Source organism: Drosophila suzukii, chromosome 3 (genome assembly GCF_043229965.1).
Source record: "Drosophila suzukii chromosome 3, CBGP_Dsuzu_IsoJpt1.0, whole genome shotgun sequence".
NCBI lineage: Eukaryota > Metazoa > Arthropoda > Insecta > Diptera > Drosophilidae > Drosophila > Drosophila suzukii.
In genome coordinates, this window is record NC_092082.1 from 35,188,828 (window position 1) to 35,203,351 (window position 14,524).

The 14,524-nt window shown below is 39.3% G+C and overlaps 1 protein-coding gene across 1 annotated transcript in view; it reads left to right on the forward strand.

Moving 5' to 3' along the window:
• The first annotated feature begins 5,087 nt into the window (after positions 1-5,087).
• nvd (cholesterol 7-desaturase nvd) overlaps positions 5,088-14,524 on the forward strand; it is a 455,974-nt gene continuing 446,537 nt past the window's right edge. Inside the window, exons 1-2 of the mRNA XM_070995657.1 lie at positions 5,088-5,124; positions 5,415-5,567. Of these exons, the coding sequence (XP_070851758.1) occupies positions 5,501-5,567 (67 nt within the window). The 5' untranslated portion in view covers positions 5,088-5,124; positions 5,415-5,500. The remainder of the gene's footprint in view (positions 5,125-5,414; positions 5,568-14,524) is intronic.

Sequence of the window (14,524 nt, forward strand, 5' to 3'; positions counted from 1 at the left end):
GCTGTTTACTTTGTTTATTAACGATCTTCCCTCTATCATAACACACTCTCGTGTACTAATGTATGCTGATGATGCTAAGCTTTGTTTATCACATAATGATATAGCGTCGGGTTTCAACTTACAGTCAGATATTAATTGTTTTCAGGGATGGTGTGAGTATAACCTTTTAAATTTGTACTGCCTTAAATGCAACGTTATGACTTTTCATAGAGGTACTCCTACTTTTGTTAGTTACTCTCTTCAAAATACGCCACTCGACCGTATATATTCAGTTAATGACTTAGGCGTTCTTCTGGACCCAAAACTTAAATTTGACTGCCACATAATGTCCACTGTCAGCAAGGCCATGAGTGTTCTTGGGTTTATAAAGCGTTGGTCAAAATAATTTTTGATGACCCTTATACAACCAAATTATTATTTACCTCCCTTGTCCGTCCTATTTTGGAATATTGTTCTTCGGTTTGGAGTCCACAATACCAAGTGCATATTGACCGTATTGAGTCGGTACAAAAAAAATTTCTTCTTTTTGCCCTTTGTAGTTTGAACTGGGATCAAAACATAAGGCTACCTTCCTATCAGAGTAGATTACTATTGCTTAATTTACCTTCCCTTGCAAATCGTAGAACAATGCTTGGTACTATTTTTATGCAAAATCTTATAAGAGGTGATACTGATTCTGTAGAACTTGTAAACCGCCTAACTTTCAATGTTCCTGTTAGACTAACACGAAATTATTATCCCCTAAATTTGCCACGATGTACATCTAATTTTTGTCTGCACGAGCCCTTTCGCGTTCTATGTAATAATTATAACAACCTTTATCATTTAATTTGCACTTCAACTTCTATCCCGGTATTAAAAACTAATATTTTAACTCATTTGCTTCATTCTTAGATGCTTCTTTTATTTTCATTTGTGTCCCGTCTCTATTTGTTTTTTGTATCTTCCTCGCGAACTCGTATTTTTTGCCCAAATTGATAAAAGGGCCCCGCGCGTAACAAGCACGTGCTTGGTGTCGTTGGGCCACTTGTTTGTACTGCTCGTAGTGCATCAACGTCCATCATATAACTCTTTTAGATTGATCAGTGAATAAATTACCGCATATACTAAAATTTTGTTCTAAGTCAATTATTTTTTGTTGCTCTATTGATAGCGGATATAACGGTATCGTTACATTTAAGTGATTTTGATATAACATTAAACAATCGTTATATATGCTCTCAACAAAATGAGCTGCACAATCTTCACCATAATTTATCCGATATATATCCAAACTATTGTCAATTGGACACTTTATATAATAACTATATGCATACGGTATACGCTTTTGAATTATATTTACGTTATCCGAAGTTTTCAGATCCATCCCTTCTAAAGGAACATCTAATTGATTTTTAAAATTTTTTAAATCTTAAAATCGCCGTATCATTTGAGGGCATCTCAGTTATAACTCTATTACACTCCATAATATGTCGTTCCCGTTTGTCGCTACCGTCAAAATGTTGAAAACAGCCATTGCATAGAAGAATCTTTCTCGTACTTTTCGTTATTTGTTTGCGAAGTAATCTAATGGAGAAGCAAATAAATATATATCATTATACCCGTTACTCGTAGAGTAAAAGGGTATACTAGATTCGGCGGAAAGTATGTAACAGGCAGAAGTAAGCGTTTCCCACAAAGTATATATATTCTTGATCAGGATCACTAGCCGAGTCGATCTAGCCATGTCCGTCTGTCCGTCTGTCCGGATGAACGCTGAGATCTCGGAAACTATGGGAGCTAGGCTATTGAGATTTGGCGTGCAGATTCCTGAGCTTCCTACGCAGCGCAAGTTTGTTTCAGTAGACTGCCACGCCCACTCTAACGCCCACAAACCGCCCAAAACTGTGGCTCCTACAGTTTTGATGCTAGATAGAAATTTTTAACTGAAATGTATTGGTCTCGTCAATACCTATCGATTGATCCAAAAATTTGCCACGCCCACTCTAACGCCCATAACGCTTAAATCTGTATACCGCCGGTAGGTGGCGCATTTTAATCTCGCTTTGCTGCTTGCATACTCCATTTAGCTGAGTAACGGGTATCTGATAGTCGAGGTACTCGACTATAGCGTTCTCCCTTGTTTTTTTTAATTTTCTAATTTAATACTTACTTGGAAATATTTTTAATCCAAGCATAGTGATATTTGTCATCCTTCTCGAGAAGTAGTAGATATATAGTGTGTAAGACGTTGCTAGTTTTATTATTAGTTAAATAATGTGGACCGATGATTGTCTTTTCATCGATGTCTACACCCAACACAGCTATACTAATTTCAGGATTATTTTCTTCAAATATTGTTATGCTGTCGACCGGTGTGGGAAATTTTAACCCACTAAAATTTAACGATTTATTATTTATATTTATTATATCCGACCTAATGTTGTAAATGCCTTTACGTTTATATTGATTGGGTCGATTCTTACAAGGAAATTTCACAAAAGCCGATATTAATGCCCATTTAAAACAATATTCGTCTCTATTTTGCACGTTGATGCAGGCTTTTCTGTTTACTATTTCTCTTGGAAAATCAATTAAATTCGAGCCCTTTATGAGCTGATATTTATTTATATTATCTTCTAAATGAACTATTTCAATAAGGAACCAACCACTGTCTCGTTCTTGAAACTCGCTCATTTCACTTTTTATATAGTCATTTAAATTTTTCGTTTTTTCATTTAGATTTTCAGTCTGACTCGTTGTTGGATTCAAGGCTTGCATTTTTATTTGAAATGACTTTAGATTTATTTCACAATGATCTTCACTCTCTTTAATCAAAACTAAATTACAGAATTGTTCAAAATTAAATTTGATATTGACGTGATTTTTTTGAGTTTCTTGGAGTAGAGTGATCACTTGTTCTTTGATTTATCGTTGAAATAATTTGATATCCAAGCATTCTTTATTGTGATTTGTGATTATATATGTAAGTTTCGATACGATTGCGAAATGCACTTCTTATACACCGCAAGTTATCACTTATTTGCGCACCAGATAATTGTTTATGCAAGTTGGTGCGTAAGTGATGCGACCAAATAATTTTAGCAACATTTAGATTACAGACATCACAATATCGTATTTCACTAGCGACAGGATTGTTACTAGGCCCAGGATTGTTATTGTTATGTAAAACACCAGCCATTTTTGTTTTTAAATATTAATTAAAAAAGTTTAGTGATTTTTCGTTTTATTTTTCTTCTTCGTTACAAAAGTTTAAAGTATAATTGTGCTTCACAGCTTTCGGTTGCAGCGTACTAAAGCGTTCTGGTAGAAATACCACAAAGTCTTCACACGTAAGCATAATTTTATCCCCGAAGCGTGTCCGTTTTACTTCGGCGTTCTGTATCGGGATCGGTGTGTTGAACGGGAGAGCTTTAACACTCTTTATTGGGGGTAGAGAGACGGCGCCAAGCTCGTTCCATTGATCTGCAAAGTTAGACATGCTGCTGCTGATGATGATGATGACGGATTCTTCAAATAGTGCGAGTGACTTCTTGCTCTGAATTTGACTTCTGCTTTCTGAATTACTGTAGTACTCTACATCTCATATTTATACTAGTTTGCGAGACGAAAAAATCTGAGAAAGTTTGCGATAAAATGTATTTAAATAAAATAATTACTGTCAGAAAGTTTGCGATAAATACTTATGCATATTTAAATAAAATAAGTACTTGGGGTAAGTGATAACAATATATATAACAATGTTTCACGATAACACGGGAGGACAAGCGGGGAGAGGAAGTGGGAGCGGTGGCGTCCGTGGACAAGCGGGAGGGGAAGTGGGAGGGGGAGTGTTCCACAACATTCCAGAACACTCTTATTTGCTGGATGTGGTGTGTAGTCTCGATTGAATTTGCAAAATATTGACTTTTACTTGGCTTTAACTTATTAATGATATGATTTCAATCATTTTTGGCATATAGATAAGTAATGATAAATTTTACGAAATGTGGATGCTAGACGGGTTTGTGGGCGTTAGAGTGGTCGTGGCACTCTGCTAAAACAAACTTCCGTAATAATCTCTAGAATCTGCATTCCTAATCCCTAATTTTGAGCTTTTGTAGTTTCCGAGATCACACCCTTCATACGGACGGACAAGGATAGATCGCTCGACTAATGATCCTGATCAAGAATATATACACTTTTAGTCTACGATTAACGGGTATAAAAACTACCAAATTAATACTCCTTCGCGTTCGTCATCCTGAAAATGCCGAAATCCCACGTTCTTATGGCAGCTATAAGATGTAGTCAAGCGATTAAAAAATATTGAATTCGTAATTCTGAAATACTAAAAAATAGAATATGTTTAAAAGTAGAAAAAAGGAGAGTAGTAAAAAATTGAATTCGTAATTCTGAGATACTAAAAAATATAATATTTTTAAGAGTAGAAAATAATTTGACAGAGAACATTAAAGCTATAATATACTTATTTATATACTACCTGCAATAGAAAAAAGACTTTTCGGAAGGTTTCATTCCGAAATGGACAGACAGACTAGGCCAGATCGAATCCTCTGGTGCTGCTGATTAAGAATACATGTTCTTAATGGGGTTGGGAACTGCGTTGCAAATTCTGACTAATATCCGTAAACGCAAAAATATTATATTTTCCGAGAAAATCGGCTTTTTCTCCCCGCCTCACGCATAACATCGCCTTCTTCTCCCCTACATAATTGTAAAAATATTCGTCCATTCCCATATTTATAAATCTCAATCAGATATTTCGACTATCCATACCAATTCCATAAAATGTAGAACCCCTTTCTAATAGTGCATAAAAGTCAAAATGTACCGGATATTTTCCTACCTTCTCTCGGCTACAAGCTGATCTGAATTTATATTGTGAATAACGTGCATCCTACGAAAAATAGATAACCTCATTTCTATATTTAAGTCAAAACTTTTACACAACATTTTCCAAAGCTGAGGTCCACCCTTATCCACAAATATGCTGAACTTATATTTTATTTTCAATTGATATTGTAGTTTCTCGCAGAATTTTACAGCTGATATAATTATATATAAAAAATTTTCCGACCACATAAAATTGTAAGGATTCATTCGCTAGAAGAGCTCAAATAAGTTCGTTTCCCGAAACCGATAATTATTCCAAAAATTTGTCAACTAATGTATTTTAAAGTTCCCCTCGAATTAATTTTTTGAACTGAAAATTAGTATGCATTAATCAATAAGTAAAATAAAAGTCAAGACTGATCAAGTTGTAATTGCTAAGGAATAAAGTTTAATTACACGAAGAGAATATACACACATTGTTCGAAGTATATATTATGCTGGGCTGCGCATATTATCTTTAATTTAAGCATCATAATTTAAAATCTAAAATTATTATTGTTTTGTTATAACAAATTTAGATGAATACTGTGTCGACCATCTGTTTTTTAATGAAAAAGCTTACGAAGTATTGGAAATCGATCGATCCGGATTGTTTTATATACCTATGCATTTTAGCTGTGACTTTTTTATGGACTCACTGGTTGTTTTGTCGTCCGTTTGTATGGAAAAAGGTATGTAAAAATTAGAAATATCCCAAACTATATCTTATAAAAATTTAGCTTAATATGCGTTAAAAACGTAAAAACGTAAAAAAGATCAATCAATAGGTACAGTGGGCATGACACTTTAAATATATAAAATCTCTTGGACGACCCGCAAGTGGTAGACTCATTCCAGACTTAGACGCACTGCCCAATTTTTGCGATTTGCCTTTTTACATTAAACTACATGTTGATTTTACCATGGGTAAAAGTCAACTGAGTTTCACAAAACACACAAAAATAAAACTAATTGTTTGCTTATCAAAAGGCGAAACACTCAAAATTAAATTAATAACCAAATTTTAGAAAGTCGTTATTAACTAGTGAAGGCTATCGCCTTCTCCTTTTTTAAAGTTTAACAGCTTAACGCTAAAATTAGAGTAACCCCAACAAAATAGCAATGTTCTCCAATGCTGAAAGGTTTTATAAAAATAAATGTATTTCCTGAAGAACAAAAATATTTGCGTTTGTATGACTTTTTATATTAAAATATGCGATTTCAGAATATAGAGCAGACGGTTAAAGCGTTAGGTTAGAAATCGAAATGGCGCAGGTTTGAGACCCAATGCCACCCGCTTACTGTTTTGAAGCTTCAATTTTTTTAATTTTTACTTTTACACTATCACCGATCAATTTCCCAAACAAATTAAAATTATTACAGTCTTTGTATGCAAGGTTTTTATTTAAGGTTTTGCAATATCTTTTGATTTTTGTACCACTAGTTATGATCGGACCATCACAGCAGTGATGCAGTGGGCTTCGTCACAAAGTGCTCTGTCGTCCAAAGTCACAGTCACTGTGTTGGAAAAGAGTACATTTTAGTTTTCGGTAGAAGTTTTATAAGCAGATACGGAATAAAAGTCGTTTCACAAGCCTATAGCTTTAGTAGTTTACAAGGTAGGCGTTTTCTAAAAATAGCTATTTATAGCTGCTCTCGCCAAACTAGCTAGTTTTTCCAAGGTGGTTGACCCTTTACACATTGTAACGAGTCGCCACATTCAAATTAACTTCAGGCGGAGGTGGTACCGTGGTGGTCAAGCGCACGCGGGTCTACTCGGGTGGCTGCTTGTCGGCTGTGGAAGTGGATGAAAAATGCCTAACCCCATGAAGTGCCTATTTGTTAACGATAATTGAAATCTAACTTCGCGTGCTAGACAAGCTGAATTCGGAAATGAGCAACAACATATAAAATCGAAAGGAAAGTCTAAAATTCCCCTAATACCCTAACCGAGTCTCACATTCACCTCGTTAGATGTTTCCGAGGCTCTATCATGCCCACCCAACCATTGGCCGTTCTCTCCCACACGTCCGAACGACCCCATCTATACGAGCTACCCTATCGGGGAATCATTCTAGCTGCGGCAACAGATTGATAATTTAGCACATTACAAAAATTTATTACCAGCTAAAAAGAGTAAACAAAGAGAATACATATCTTAAATCTAAGCATGCAAGAGTATATAATGATACGATTTAGTTAAATGAGCATCATTTTAAATGAAATTGTGTTTATGCGGCGGAAATTCAATTTAAATTTACTTTATGACTTTATAATGCGAAGAGGTAAGAAACAATTAATCAAGAAGAATAAAACTGTCAATAAAAAAAATCGCAAGGAGAGGATTTGTCATCCGATTTTCAGACTGCAGGCCAATTGGGTAAAGTGTAATTTAGTTTTATTTTCTTCTTTTCTCTTTACATCGTCTTGAATTTCTTTTCTGTTCTTTCAAATATAAAAATCTTAACACTCACCGCTCACAGGAACATCCAACGAAGAAAGCGCTTTCACCGAAGATGCTAGTGGCTAGCTGCGGGAAAATATATGGATAATGATAAACTCAAAATGATTTAATTTACACGACCAGAATGCACTGCACAAAAAAAAACGGCGCCGACTCTGCCTCCTTGCCCGATTTTAAATCGCTTCGCCATCAATCAACAAACAAATTCTTTTACATTAAACATTACACTTAAACTACCGTGTTGCATAACAATCTTTTTCCCTTGACATGTCTTTAACAAATTTCCATACTCTCTGGAGGTTAGGTCCGAATGTAAGGGATCGCAAATTCTCTCAAAACTGCTTCACCCGGGCGGGGTCACAAAACCGATGGAGGGCTTAACTCTTTAGATTTCCCCCTTTGAACTTTATTTTAGTTCTACGGCATTTTACGGTGCAAATTTACGGCTCTTGAAGAAAAACTCCGCCGCGGTTCCGCGACGGACCGAACGTCTTACAGCGCGATCGAAATACCGCCCTTGGCTCTCGTTTAAACGACGAACGATGCCCAAGCAAAAGCTTTTATTTATAAGCTAGAAGACGAAAATGGTGATGTAGGTCGGGACTTCTCCTATCGCCCCAAAGGCAATGCTGCTGGCGGGGCCCGGAACTGGGCCTCTTTTCCGCTCCTTGACGCCACAATTCAGGCGGCAACCCAAATCCCGGAGTATGAGGTGAAAAACTAGTCTTGAGAAAGCCTGACACTTGCCCCTGTTGCTCTCACTCATTCCGAAAACTGCAGCAGAACCTTTCTGCGCATGAATGCTAGATGGCGCCACCCCTGTGTCTCTATGAAACACAGATGGAGCCGCTTCTGCTAAAGCAAGCGCTACAAAAATGCCCCCCCCTTAAGATCATACTTGGGAGTCAGATTCCCAAGAATGAGCCTACCAGCGATTGCTGTGGATACGCTATTGTTTCATGTCCTTCGCATGATACCTTCCTATATATCTGCCCTGCAAATCCTCTAGATCGTAATAGGCCTGCCCGATTTTCCTTTTGACCCGAGCTTTAATAAATGCTGGTCCCAATTTGGCGTTGTAGCCGGCCTGGAAATTGCTTTGCTTGAAATTCCTCCTGAATATTTCCTGGCCCTCTTCATAGGATACCGGCCTCGAGCGCAGATTTTACTGTCGTTCATTTTTCTCGAACTGCTTTTTTATCACTTCCAACGCCTTATTGCGTACCAACTCAAATGAGTCTATCCGCGAAAACGCCATGGTCCTGTCTTCTAGTAAGTTCAAGGCCCTCAGCAATTTAAAGGTTGCCCCTGACGCAATGAAGTGCTGGCCAAACACCATATAGTACGGAGTTGTCCCCAGGCTGGAATGGATCGCCGATCTGAGCGCACAGCAGATGCTGCTAAGTTGTTCATCCCAGTCTTTCTGATCGCTCCGTACATATGACCTAATGGCTGCAATGACAGACCGATTAACCCGTTCTGAAGCATTCGCTTGCGGTGAGTATACCGCCGTAAGGGTGTGAGAAATTCGGTATTCTCTAAGCAGCTTCTGAAACGCTTCAGACTTGAATTGCGACCCGTTGTCGGACACAATGGTCTCAGGAACCCCAAAAGTATGGAAAAGGTCTTGCTGTAAATACTTTACCACCACAGCGGCTGTCAACTTCTTCACGGCTTTTAGGAACACGAACTTGCTATAATGATCCAAAACTATGAAAATTCCGATACTGCCACTCCTCGAGCGAGGATAGGGCCGTAGAAAATCCACGTACAACTTCTGGAAAGGTCTACTAGATTCTGGCTGCGCACCCATAGGTGGACGTAATGTCTTATTCGGTGCCTTTGTCGTTTTGCAAGTGATGCACCCTTCAATGTACTGTTTGACGTCCCTTACCAGCCCTGGCCAATAATAATATCGTCTCAATCTTTCTAGCGTTTTGTGAACACCCCCATGAGATGCCAAGGGGTCATTATGAGCCTTCTTCAAAGCCTCTGGAACCAAACCTTGAGGTACCCACAATTTCCAACAGAAGGTATCGTGAATATCATCTCCTGAAGTGTGTTCCCCTCTCCGATACACTAGACCGTCTGATACTTTTAGATCCGGAAGCTTGTCAGCGTTGGCCTCTACTCTCAAAATCAGCTCTAAGTAATCTGCATCCTTAAAATGCGGCGAATCCAAGTCCACCAGTAATCCGTGACTAGCGTCTAATGCTGCTACCTCTTCCTCATTTACCCTCGACAAAGCGTCCGGGACGACATTGAGCTTACCGCTTCGGTGTTCAATTTTGAAGTTAAAAGCCTGCAACTTTAACGCCCATCGTGCTAACCGAGAGTGCAGATCTGTCTGTGACATAAGCCACTTCAAAGATGCGTGGTCAGTAACTATGGTGAACTCATGGCCCTCTACGTATGCTCGGAAACGTTTAACGCATATAATGGCAGCTAGACACTCCTGCTCAGTCACCGAATAATTTTTCTGCGCCTTATTCAGCTTTTTAGACACAAAGGCTATGGGGAATTCGTCTCCATTCTCGGATTTCTGTACTAGAACACCGCCCACACCTGTCTTGCTCGCATCGCAATGGATGTAAAAAGGTTGGCTGAAATCCGGGCTGCGCAATACTGGAGCTGAACTCAACATCTCTTTCAATTTTTCGAAAGCCTGCTGTCCTTCTGGTGTCATCGAAAACTTCCTTTTCGGCTTCATTAGGTCAGTAAGCGGTGCTGAAACCGCAGCGAAATTGTTTACAAACTTTCGATACCATCCCACCATTCCCAAAAACCTTCTAAGAGCTTTTAACGACTTGGGCAATGGAAATTCCGTCATAGCAGCTATTTTCTCTGGGTCAGTACGTACAACACCTTGACCTACAATATGCCCAAGGTACTTCACGCTCTTCATGCAGAACTTGCTTCTCTCCACATTCAGAGTTAGACCCGCTGATTTGATGCATCCTGCCACTTCACTTAACACTTTCAAATGCTCCTCCAAACTGTCGGACACAATAAGCAAATCGTCCAAATAGACGAAGATTGCGTTTCTGAGATGAGCAGGTATCACCTTATCCATGAGTCTTGTCATGGTCTTCGAAGCGTTGGTCAAGCCAAATGGCATAACCTTGTACTGATAGAGGGGTTTCCCCGGTATCGTGAATGCAGTTTTATCACGCGAAGCGGGATCCAAAGGTATCTGCCAATAGGCATCCTTCAGATCCAGACTGGATATAAAATTTGCCTTAGGTAATCTACTTAGAATGCCATCTATCTGTGGGAGAGGGTAAGCATCTTTTGTGGTAACCATGTTCACTTTCCTGCTATCCAGACATAACCGTACCTTTCCTGGTTTCTGAACTAGTACCACCGGCGATGACCATGCACTATCTGACTCTTCGATGACCCCAAGTTTGAGCATTCTATCCACCTCAGCGTATAAGAGTTTTTCCACCGCTGGAGATACAGGGAAATGCCGCTGCTTAACCGGCCTTGCATCGCCAATGTCGATCGAGTGCGATATGAGGCTCGTCTTTCCCAAACCAGAGATTGCGAAGGACGGAAATTTGTTGATCATTGCCTTCAACTCCTTGCTCTGCTGGTCAGACAAGGCATGAGAATTGTCTGCTAGTTCAGCTATATTCATATCGGGTGGCAGGAGGTCGAAAGCCTTCCAAAAGTCGATACCTAAATACAGCTCCTGACTAAGAGATGGGATTATGTGTAGATCCAACTCCTTGACAACGTCATCATATTGGACTATTGTCTTTAAACGGCCAACCACGTCTTGCTTCCTACCATCTGCAGTACTAGCAGATCCCAGAACCTTTTTAAACCTTATCCGGTTTCTAATAACCTGTTCGGCCAATTTTCCTCCTATGGCACTTATCGCGGCTCCCGTGTCTAAGAGGCCTAACACCCATTGACCCAACAAGCGAACTTCCGCGTACGGCCGCTTATCGTAGCTCTTATGTCTTATGGCTTCTATTGTTTTGGTTGCTTGCCAAAATGTTCTAATTCTGTTTACATTTCTGGAACAGCGCTTTCTTTGACCTGGATCCATACTAATCTGCCTTTCCTGTACAAGCTGTGGCCAGAACCGAATGGGTTTAACAACTGCTTCGCATTCGTTTGTCTTAGCTAGTGTCGATGAATCTATGTTGGTTATTGATTTATCTCGGAAATTGTCGACTTTTGGCGAGGAACACACGACTGTTGACGTGGCCGTGTGCTCGCCATCCCGTTTTTTTGACATTTAGAGCATGAGGGCTTATAAATATTCGGAAGACCACAACCATAACAAAAGATTTTCTTCTTTTCGCCACAATCGACATAACGATGGCCTTCTCTCCTGCAATTCCAACAAACCAATGCTAGGGCTTCGACCTCGACTGTTAATTCGCCATCGGAAAACTCTGTTGCGTCCTCTCCAAGGCTCTCCTGCACCAACTCTGATACCTGCCGACGGAATGGTGTGGGTTTCTGGTAACCATAACTTCGCCTCACATCCTCGAGAAAGCTCTCTCTGCGTCGACAAATATCCTGAAGTTTTGCTATGGAGTCAACGCTCACGTTCAGTAGTTCATGCCTAATCTCTGGCCTGAGATTCCTGCGAAGCGTCTCTACCAAGTCCTTCTCCGGCATAGGTACCTCTAGACAATCAGCTATCTGAACAACCGCATCATAAAAGCTATCGAAATTTTCTCTTTCTTTTCGATCTCGGATCGCTTCTCTAAAGTCTACATCGGTTCGAGTATCTCTAAACTGCTTGCGCAAAGCTTCACACAAAGAGATCCACCCCAAACTCCTCGAAGATTTGTGATACCTCCAATAGAACTCCCGGGCCTTGCCGTCGAACAATATACTATCATTGCTGCACAACACCGAAAAATTTCCCTCTAGAGTTTGGTGAGTCAACGCCTCTACTCTATATATGAAGTTATCAACGCTTAACCCATCGTGACCATTAAATCTCAGCTTCCATCCATTAATAATATGGCCAACTTTATCAGGCCTCTGTCCTAGGTCCGAACCCACTGCTGAATGCGGTCTCAAGGACTGAAATTCCTGCACTTGTTCTTCCGGGACATTCTGCTCAGATACTTGGGGAAAACGTGCGCCAATATTAGTTTCGTTTAATTGCGCCATTTTTTCCGAAAGCTGTGTCAACAAACTATTACTCATGTTTTTCACATGCTGCTCAACAATTTTGCTTACATTTTGCATGGTAATTCCCGATGCCTCTGACGCTGTTTGACCCACTGGTGGGGTTTGCATCCTACCCTGGTGACCCCTTGTTACAGGAGGCACCTTCTCGAAACAAATTGATTTACAAGTCGGGCAAGTGCTGTGGGTCTTACCATAGTTCTCTATGCATATTTTGTGGAACTCATGTCCACAATTAGTCCTGGCCTGCTGTGCAGCCGCTAAAGGCTTTTCACAGAGAACGCACTTGGGCGAAGGAGACGCATCCATGCTTTCTTCTGAGCTCATCATTAATTAAATGGGATTAAAACGAATAAACCTTTTAATATAAAGGAAACAAAGTGAATGAATTTTAAATCGGAAACTAACTACAAATTAACTCTTTGAAATAATACGATAATATTACGATACAATAATTCCTAATTTGGAACTCGACAAATGAAACAATAATATAAAAATAATAATAATATAGTAATTAGAATTACCTAAATATAAAAAAAAGATAAAAGATTAACTCAAATTAACTTATAGAATCAATATCTCTATGAACTTTCAGCTGTGCCTAAGCCCGAGACCGATTTATAAAACCAATGTCTTTGGGAAATGTCAGCTGATAATAATGCCAGAGAGTGTAAAGCTCCTAAGCTTTCCATTTCTGTTTGGGGTTAACGACCTTGCTTGCGATCAGCTGTTCAATCGTTGAGCTCCCTTGTATCGCGTCAACTCTTTCTACTGAACTGCTAATCAGAACTCCTACAAGTTTCAAAAACATGCGATCAAACCTAATTAAGCTCGGCTGGTCGTAACGTACACCGAGAGAAATCTTGCTGCCTAAAATATAATTTTATATTTGACCCCAGCGGCTGACGTGTATATGTCGGCTCGCCGATTTGAGAAAATGTAACCAAAAGGTTTTAAATCGTAAATTTTAAATTAAAAAACAAACTTACAAACATAAAATTTAAAATAAACAACAATTAAATTGAATAAATAAGATAGATATATATCGGCACCAAATAAAATCTTCTACAAAATTTCATAAAATGATTATGCCTGCACGCATAGTCTGATTCCCTCAAAAATAACTCGCTTTCCTTTTGAGACATAGTTTCGGCAAGAGCAAAAGAGAACGAAAAGTAAATGCAATTCAATGCAGCTGCAATTGCACTTGCATAACAAACACGAGCTATTGCCAGCTGTGGCCAGCGGAAAGCTCCACGCTGTTCTCCAAACGTCTGACGATGTTCTCTATGTTTGCCGTCGGGCATATGACACTTGCTATCATACGTGGCCTGCGCTTCCTTTCATATAAGAGAAGCACAGTAATCGTAAGCGGATAAATAACAATAGTTTATGCCCTTTGTTTTTTTTTTCTGCCACCTTCCGCTTTAGAGATCACCCGTGGCCATGGGTTTCCTTGTGAAAGTGAATCCCCATGTACGTCCTATGCGTTTGATCTCCAACGCTTTGGGTTGCTATGCTGTAGGGTAAACAAAAGTTGGTTTGTGTCGTTTCTTAAGTTCCTCAAAGTGGTCGGTTAACCAAATTACTGATAATTAGTTCTTCCGTCTTCCTATTCTTTGACAACTAAAAAAAACTAACAAACAATATATTGGTTTGCTAAATATCAGCAGCAATTTGAAACAGATAATCCTACTGACTGCACCAGAATTGGATTAAATATTCCGCCGCTTGACTTTTGGACAAACCGGAACTGATTAAATAAACTGAATCCAATCGAATTTATTGGTGTATATGAGTCACGTAATGTTTATGTGGCCCTTGAAGTTGGGCGCCAAGACTTATTATCATTATTATTGGAATTAATTATTTATAAATGTAACGAGTCGCCACATTCAAATTAACTTCAGGCGGAGGTGGTACCGTGGTGGTCAAGCGCACGCGGGTCTACTCGGCTGGCTGCTTGTCGGCTGTGGAAGTGGATGAAAAATGCCTAACCCCATGAAGTGCCTATTTGTTAACGAT